The sequence below is a fragment of the Symphalangus syndactylus genome, chromosome 2 (assembly GCF_028878055.3).
Source record: "Symphalangus syndactylus isolate Jambi chromosome 2, NHGRI_mSymSyn1-v2.1_pri, whole genome shotgun sequence".
In the NCBI taxonomy this organism is placed as follows: Eukaryota; Metazoa; Chordata; class Mammalia; order Primates; family Hylobatidae; genus Symphalangus; species Symphalangus syndactylus.
The window spans coordinates 35,182,392-35,190,696 of record NC_072424.2 but is presented as its reverse complement, the minus strand read 5'-3'; the positions used below and the strand labels follow the sequence as shown (position 1 = coordinate 35,190,696).

General features: G+C 45.0%; 1 protein-coding gene across 5 annotated transcripts in view; it reads left to right on the top strand.

Moving 5' to 3' along the window:
• The first annotated feature begins 17 nt into the window (after positions 1-17).
• The window catches only part of PDCD11 (programmed cell death 11), a 53,908-nt gene continuing 45,620 nt past the window's right edge, over positions 18-8,305 (top strand). For 4 of the 5 annotated variants that reach the window (XM_055250063.2, XM_055250056.2, XM_063626963.1 and 1 more), the window contains exons 1-4: positions 18-137; positions 1,814-1,926; positions 3,771-3,902; positions 6,488-6,655. In XM_055250063.2, coding sequence (XP_055106038.2) covers positions 1,825-1,926; positions 3,771-3,902; positions 6,488-6,655 — 402 coding nt within the window. In that variant the 5' untranslated portion in view covers positions 18-137; positions 1,814-1,824. The remainder of the gene's footprint in view (positions 138-1,813; positions 1,927-3,770; positions 3,903-6,487; positions 6,656-8,305) is intronic. The other variant, XM_063626956.1, reaches the window with a different exon arrangement.

The following is an 8,305-nucleotide window of genomic DNA, read 5'->3' as shown; positions in this document are numbered from 1 at the left end:
ACAGCAACGGAAGTAGGGTGTTGAGCCCGCCTACACTTCCGGAAGAATTGCACTGGACTGTGGGTATCCTAGTCTCCGCGTGTGTGAGTACAGCGGCGCGAGCTCAGTGGAACCTGGGTGCTGACGCCGCGGCGCTGGTGAGTAAAGGCAGAGGCGAAAAAGGAGGAAACCTCATGGCTGTCAGGTCTGTCCCAGGCCTGGTTCCCTGCCAGGCACACGCTAGATGAGTGTGGTTCGGCCACCTTAGCCCCGCTTCGAAGCCGGCTCTCTTCTAGCAGCCCCTGTAACCCCAGGCTTTGTGTTCGGAAAGTAGCCTAAGTATCTTCTGTGCCCCTGGATCGCCTTACTTTTCGGAGCCTCAGTTTCCCCTTGTTTGAAAGGAAATTAAGGGTGAAATTATCAGCAAACTAGACCCCCCGAACTTTCCTGTTTCTTTGAATCATATACCCATCTCTGATTCCATATCCTTGGCCCCACCCTGTCATCACTTCTCTAGTCTAAAGCCCTTCTAGAGTCTTATTGCCAAGTGTCTGTCAGAACTAACTTCTCCTGTCTTCTGTTTTCACTTATACCCAGTTCTGGTTCTCATGGTTTCTCTGCTGTACTGCATTTGAATCCTTTTTTTTTTTTTTTCTATCACTGAGATAACAGGAAACAGTGCATTTGAATCCTTCTACCGAATTTACTTGCCTTCAGTACTGTCTCTCTTCATGTCCAATCTATAGCCTGCAGTATATTTTTCTTGCTTACTGTTCTCTTGCTTTCCCTGCTTAAGTCTCTGACTTGCCAAAGCAAACTACCCATATCTAATTCAAGGTCTTGCACAAAAAAGCCCAACTTCTCCTTTACTTTTTTGAGACAGAGTCTCACTTTGTCCCCCAGGTTGGAGTGCAGTAGCATGATCTCAGCTCACTGCAACCTCCGCCTCCCGGTCTCAAGCAATTCTCCTGCTTCAGCCTCCCGAGTAGCTGGGACTAGGCGCATGCCACCACGCCCAGCTAATTTTTGCATTTTTGGTAGAGACAGGGTTTCGCCATGTTGACTATGCTGGTCTCGAACTCCTGACCTCAGATGATCCGCCCGCCTCGGGCTCCCGAAGTGCTGGCATTACAGGTGTGAGCCATGGTGCCCGGCCTCCTTTAAAATTTAACTTCAATTTTTATCCTTTAATCTCCCAGTGGTCTAGTTGAATATTTCAGAGACAACAGCAAGCCTTTGAGCAGTTGTTTGATAGGCAAATTGCTGGTGTTTATTGAAGTAATAGGCTTTTCCCATCCATGTCTTTTCTCACATTCCCTTTCTACCTGTCAAGCTTCTGTTCATCTTTTACCCTTCAGCTAAAAAAGATCTTCTTTATGAAGCTTGCCTCCTTTGCTTATCCCTTCCTACATTGCCTTATCCCTTCCTACATCTTTGTGATCATTTATAATCTGATTTGCATTTTAAGTTACTTGCATAATTGTTTATCTTCCAAAAAGTGTGCATATTCTTTGAAGGCAGAGGATTATATATGCATCTATAGAGCTACAGTGTATCTCTGACTTAACTGTAGCTGCTTAGTGAGTATTTACTACATTGAATCTATAACTTCTTTTTCTGGAAGAAGATGGGTGGACTTGTGATTTTGAAGCAGAGACCTTTGGAAAGATGAAGTATGGATTATTCCAGGCCTGACATCTAAACCATCTATGTTGTAGTCCTGAATGTTGTCTAGCATATTGCTGGAACGTTCTGTCTCTTGCCCGTTGATCACATCTTTCTGAAATCTGCTACCAAGGCAACATGTCACCATTATCCTTTGCATTGTTTTTAGGAGATCCAAACATGGCAAACCTGGAAGAAAGCTTCCCCCGAGGAGGTACAAGAAAGATCCACAAACCAGAGAAAGCTTTCCAGCAGTCAGTTGAACAAGACAACTTATTTGATGTAAGTAGTATGTTTGTTTGGTGACACTCACTGGAAACTTTACCCTAGTGTCTTGTGAAAAATGAGCCTTATTTGAGAATGTGTTATTTTTCCAGATTTTTTTTTGCGTTGAAGTCTACTTCTATAAATTTAACTCATTTAGAGAGGCCATACCACCACAAGGCTGGATCTTTTGAAGCTTGGCATTTAGTATTAAAGTATTGTTGTTAGCTGGGCATAGTGGCTTATGCCTGTAATCCCAGCAGTTTGGAAAGCCGAGGCAGGCGGATCACTTGAGGCTAGGAATTCAAGACCAGCCTGGCCAACATGGTGAAACCCTGTCTATACTAATACCAAAACTAGCTGGACATGGTGGTACACCTGTAGTCCTAGCTACTTGGGAGGCTGAGGCATGAGAATTGCCTGAACCAAGAAGGCAGAGGTTGCAGTGACCCAATATTGTGCCACTGCTCTCCTGCCTGGGCGACAGAGTGAGACTCTGTCTCAAAAAACACACAAACAAAATAAATAAAGTGCTGTTCCTTGTTCTTAGACACTCTTTGCCATGTTGATTAAGGATGGAGAGGAAGCAGTTTTTTTTTTTTTTTTTTTGAGACGGAGTCTTACTCTGTTGCCCATGCTGAAGTGCAGTGACATGGGTAGCTGGGATTACAGGTGCCTGCTACCATACCTGACTAATTTTTGTATTTTTGTTAGAGATGGGGTTTCACCATGTTGGCCAGGCTGGTCTGAGACTCCTGACCTCAGATGATCTGCCCACCTTGACTTCCCAAAGTGCTGGGATGACAGGTGTGAGCCACTGCACCCAGCTGATGTTTTTGTTGTTGTTTTTTCAAGAGATGGGGAGAGATGATGTTTCACTCTGTTACCCAGGCTGGACTTAAACTCCTGGGCTCAGTCGATCCTCCCTCCTTAGCCTGCTGAGTAGCTGGAACAACAGGCATGTTCCACTGTGCCTGACCGATCATTGCATTTTTACAGGGATTCCTTGCCGTATGTAATGGTCAGAATTTGCATTAGACTTCACAGTTTCACCTAGACTAGGCTGTGCTCCAAATGCTTGGGGAAAGGGAACTAACATTTGAGTGTGTGGCTTTAGGTCTATATTATGTAATCTTTTCAACTGTACTATGAAGCAGTGATTGCAATTCCATGATGAGGAACAGTGTCTTGTTCTGTCGCCCAGGCTGGAGTGTGGTGTTGTGATCTCAGCTCACTGCAACCTCCACTTCCTGGTTCAAGCGATTCTCCTGTATCAGCCTCCCGAGTACCTGGGACTATAGGTGTGTGCTGCCATGCTTGGCTAAATTTTTTTGTATTTTTAGTGGAAAAAAAATACAGCCTGTTGGCCAGGCTGGTCTTGAACTCCTAATCTCAAGTGATCTGCCCGCCTTGGCCTCCCAAACTGCTGGGATTGCAGGCATGAGCCACTGTGCCTAGACTTTATATAATTTAGCTGAAACCACATAGCTTGTTATGGTGGAAAAGATGAGAATTTAACTTGGGTCTGTGTAACTCCGGTGTCCATTTTCATGCACTATTCTACATTGCTTCTCAAACTGGGGAACCCCAGTGTTCATCCCAGTTAAGAGGAAGAACGCAAGAGAGAAGAGACTTTGGGAACATGAAGGAGGCTTCTCAGACCTTGGGCAGAGGGAGCATTGGTGGCCCCCCCCACCCCTTTTTTTTTAAGCAAGAATTAAAGGAACAACTGGGAGTGGGATGGGGTAGGGTGGAGTGAAGGAGTAACAAAGCAAGGTGAGTGATGACCTGAAATAGAAGAGAAAAGTCAGATTGCTTCTTATTCTTTTGAGTCTTTGTGGGTTCCCCCTACCTGCTTCTAGATTTCTACTGAAGAGGGATCCACCAAAAGAAAAAAGAGCCAGAAGGGGCCAGCAAAAACAAAAAAGTTGAAAATCGAAAAGAGAGAAAGCATCAAGTCCGCAAGAGAGAAGTTTGAAATCCTTAGTGTTGAGGTTTGTTAAAGTTGGTTTTCATTTAAACAATTGACCTTGGTTGCTTAAGTTTGTGTGTGTTCTTTCTTTCTTCTTTCCTTCTTGTTTCCCTTAATTCCATTTTCCCCTTAATATATTATATTTCATGCGTGTGTGTATAGAGATTCTTGCAATATATGCTAAGGAGTGAGGATGATTTCCTTCTGTTGCTAACCGATGCCAGGAATCTTTTTTTCTTTGTATTTATTTATTATTTTCCAGAGACAGGCCTGACTCTGTTGCTCGGGCTGGAATGCAGTGGCATGATCATAGCTCACTTTAGCCTTGAACTCCTGGGCTCAAGCAATCTTCCTGCCTCAGCTTCTCCTGAGCAACTGGGACTACTGAAGGTGTGTGTCACCATGCCCAGCTAATTTTTAAATCTTTTGTAGGGCTTGGATCTTGCTCTTTTGCCCAGGTTGGTCTCGAACTCCTGTGCTCAAGCAATCTTCCTGCCTCAGCCTCCCAAAGTGTTGGGATTATAGACGTGAGCTACCCACCGTGCCTGCCCCCTTTTTTTTTGTTTAAAGCTGCCGCGGGCTTGTTTGTGTCCTCACAGGACTTGAGTTCTGATGTATTCAGAGGTTAGAACGGACAGTAGCTTTAGCGGTCATTCTAATCTTACCCATTCATTTCATAGATGTGAAACCCGTTTCCAAGAATTGAAGTGGTCTGACTGTGTTCCTTACATTTTTATTTTTTATTTTTTTATTTTTAAATTATTTTATTTTATTTATTTATTTATTTATTTTGAGACGGAATCTCACTCTGTTGCCCAGGCTGGAGTGCAGTGGTGTGATCTCGGCTCACTGCAACCTCTGCCTCCTGGGTTCAAGTGATTCTCCTGCCTCAGCCTCCTGAGTAGCTGGGATTATAGGTGTTCCACCACGCCTAGCTAATTTTTGTATTTTTAATAGAGACGGGTTTCACCATGTTGATCAGGCTGGCCTGGAACTCCTGACCTCGTGATCTGCCCGCCTCGGCCTCCCAAAGTGCTGGAATTACAGGCGTGAGCCACCGCAGCCAGACTTCCTTACATTTTTAGATGATAACACCAATATATGTTAGTTGTAAAAAAAGAAAAGTTAAATAACTTTGAAGGGGAACATTCAGATTTGGCTAGATTCAAAGTCAATATTTTGTTCTATATGATAAAAAAAATTGTTAGACTTGGTGCCAACATTAGAAAACTAAAATTTTTTTTTTTTTTTGAGACAGAGTCTCGCACAATTGCCCAGGCTGGAGTGCAGTGGCGCCATCTCTGCTCTGCTTACTGCAAGCTCCGCCTCCCGGGTTCTCGTCATTCTCCTGCCTCAGCCTCCCGAGTAGCTGGGACTACAGGTGCCCGCCACCACGCCTGGCTGAGTTTTTGTATTTTTGGTAGAGATGGGGCTTCACCATGTTAGCCAGGATGGTCTCAATCTCCTGACCTCGTAATCCGCCCACCTCCGCCTCCCAAAGTGCTGGGATTCTGGGCTTACAGGCGTGAGCCGCGGCACCTGGCCGAAAACTAAAAATTGTTTTTACATGAAAATGGGATTTCTGGCTTCTTGTAAAAATTTGAAAGTACTGACAGCACAAGGCCCGTATTCCCTCATGTTTGTAATGACAAGGAGCTGAGTAGTGGTTGTGCCCTTTAGACCTGGCATGGTCACTCCAGACTGCCATTGTCTCCTCTAGCTGGCTTCCTTCATTGTGTTGTCTGCCAGGCATTTGAGTTTGGGTTGCTCAGAATAATGTAAAAGGCAAAGGTGTCCTCCGGTATCCCAGTGCTGTTAACACTGTTGTATAATCTACGCCTTTTACAGTGCTCGGTCAGATATTTGAGAAGTTCACTGGTATGTACACATGTGTATTTCTTTTCATTTATAAAATTCCTGTAGATTTTTATTTTTTATTTATTTTTGTTTTTTTATTTTCGAGACAGAGTTTCACTCTTGTTGCACAGGCTGGAGTGCAGTGGCATGATCTCAGTTCATTGCAACCTCCACCTCCCAGGTTCAAGTGATTCTCTTGCCTCAGCCTCCCGAGTAGCTGGAATTACAGGCACCTGCTACCATGCCCGGCTAATTTTTGTATTTTTAGTAGAGACGGGGTTTTGCCATGTTGGCCAGGCTGCTCTCGAACTCCTGACCTCAGGTGATCCACCCGCCTTGGCCTCCCAAAGTGCTGGGATTACAGGCGTGAGCCACTGTACCCGGCCTATTTTTTATCTTTATTTTTTGAGATAGGGTGTCACTTTGTTGCCACGGCTGGAGTACAGCAGTGTGATCACGGCTCACTGCAGACTCAACCTCCTAGCTCAAGCGATCCACTCACCTCAGAGTACCTGCGACTACAGGCATGTACCACTATGCCTGGCTAATCTTTTTTTTTTGTAGAAACTATGTTGCCGAGGCTGGTCTCGAACTCCTGAGCTCAGGCAGTCCTCCTGGTATTGGAATTATAGGCGTAAGCCACTGTGCTCGGCCTTATAGCTTTTAAATTGAGACTAGAAGCCAGACCTTCCAACCTTCCCTATTGTTGTTCCTGTCCTTATTGTACACATTTCACTTTTTCTCTTCTAGTCCCTGTGTGAGGGAATGCGGATTTTGGGTTGCGTGAAAGAGGTGAATGAACTGGAACTGGTGATTAGTCTCCCCAATGGCCTCAAGGGGTTTGTGCAAGTCACTGAAATCTGTGATGCCTATACCAAAAAGCTGAACGAACAGGTGACACAAGAACAACCTCTGAAGGTAAGGGAAATCCAAATGAAGCCTGTTATTGAAAATAAGTGGAACACAAATAGATTTAAAATTACAACTTTGCCAGGTGCTAAGAAGGGAAGGTGCAAGGTCCCATGAGAGTTTATCATAAAGGAATTTTTGACTAAGTCTGGGAGCCTGGAAAACTTTGTTGGGGAAGGGATGCTTAAGCTGAGATCTAAAGAATTAGGGTTCCCTAGATAAAGAAGGAAAGGCGTTCAGGCAGAAGCAATGTGATATATAACAGAGAGAAGGCTAGTATGGCTAGGTAAGGAGAGCAAGAGAGAGTGTGATGTGAGATGGGCAGGAGAGCCTGAATGGGGGCCAGGGCATATGCAGCCTTGTAGACCATTTTAAGAATTGTTTTTAAATTCTAGAATCAATGGGAAGTCCTTGAAATGTTCTCATTGGGGAACAGCATAGCATGTAGATTGAAGAGGCATGAGAAGTTGCTTAGAGACAAGTTAGGAGGCTCTTGTAGTGGTTCACGTCCTGAGATTGATGGTGACCTGGGTTCAGGATTTCCTGAGGACTGAGGAGGCAAAGTCATTGCTTGGTGATAAATTCAATATGGGTGGTGGGGCAGATAGAGGTGTCAGGGCTGAGTTCTAGGTTTCTGTTGTGCATGAGTTGATGCTTGCTCATGACATCCTGAGATAGGAAACCCTGAAGGGGACCTGGATTAGGAGAGATGATCATGATTTTTCAGTTTTTGAGACAGAGTCTCACTCTGTTGCCCAGGTTGGAGTACAGTGGCGTGATCTCAGCTCACTGAAACCTCCATCTCCTGGGTTCAAGCGATTCTCCTGCCTCAGCCTCCCCAGTAGCTGGGATTATAGGTGCCCGCCACCACACCCAGCTAATTTTTATATTTTCAGTAGAGACAGGGTTTCACCATGTTGGCCAGGCTCGTCTCCTTACCTCAGATGATCCACCCGCCTCAGCCTTCCAGAGTGTTGGGATTATAGGTGTGAGCCATCATCCTGACCTATGATTTTTTTTTTTGTTTGTTTGTTTGTTTTTGAGATGGAGTCTCATTCTTTCGCCCAGGCTGGAGTGCAGTGGCATGATCTCAGCTCACTGCAACCTCCAGCTCCCAGGTTCAAGCAATTCTCCTGGCTCAGCCTCCTGAGTAGCTGGGACTACAGGCAAATGTCACCACACCCAGCTAATTTTTGTATTTTTAGTAGAGACAGGGTTTTACCATGTTGGCCAGGCTGGTCTCAAACTCCTGACCTCAGGTGATCTGCCTGCCTCAGCTTCCCAAAGTGCTGGGATTACAGGCATGAGCCACGACACCCAACCCTCAAGTGCTTTTTAATGGTCATGTAAGAGACTGCAAAACTGACCACTGGATTTAACAATATGGAACTCATTGGTGATTCTGTGGGGAGATAAAGTGGTGGAGTGAGAGGGGTGGAAAGCAGATTGCAGTGAGCCAAAGAGTGAGTAAGAGATGAAGTAGAGGCAGAAAGTGTAGACAACTCTTTTGACAAGTCATTTTACATGCCAGTTACGTGGAAATATTTGAAGGCCTTATGCCGAAATTCAAGACTGGCTAGGCCACAGACCCAACTTCCTTTGTGGATGGGGGGTTATTCCTCACTCACCTTTTGGGTTCTTTGGGGTCTGAGGATGAGA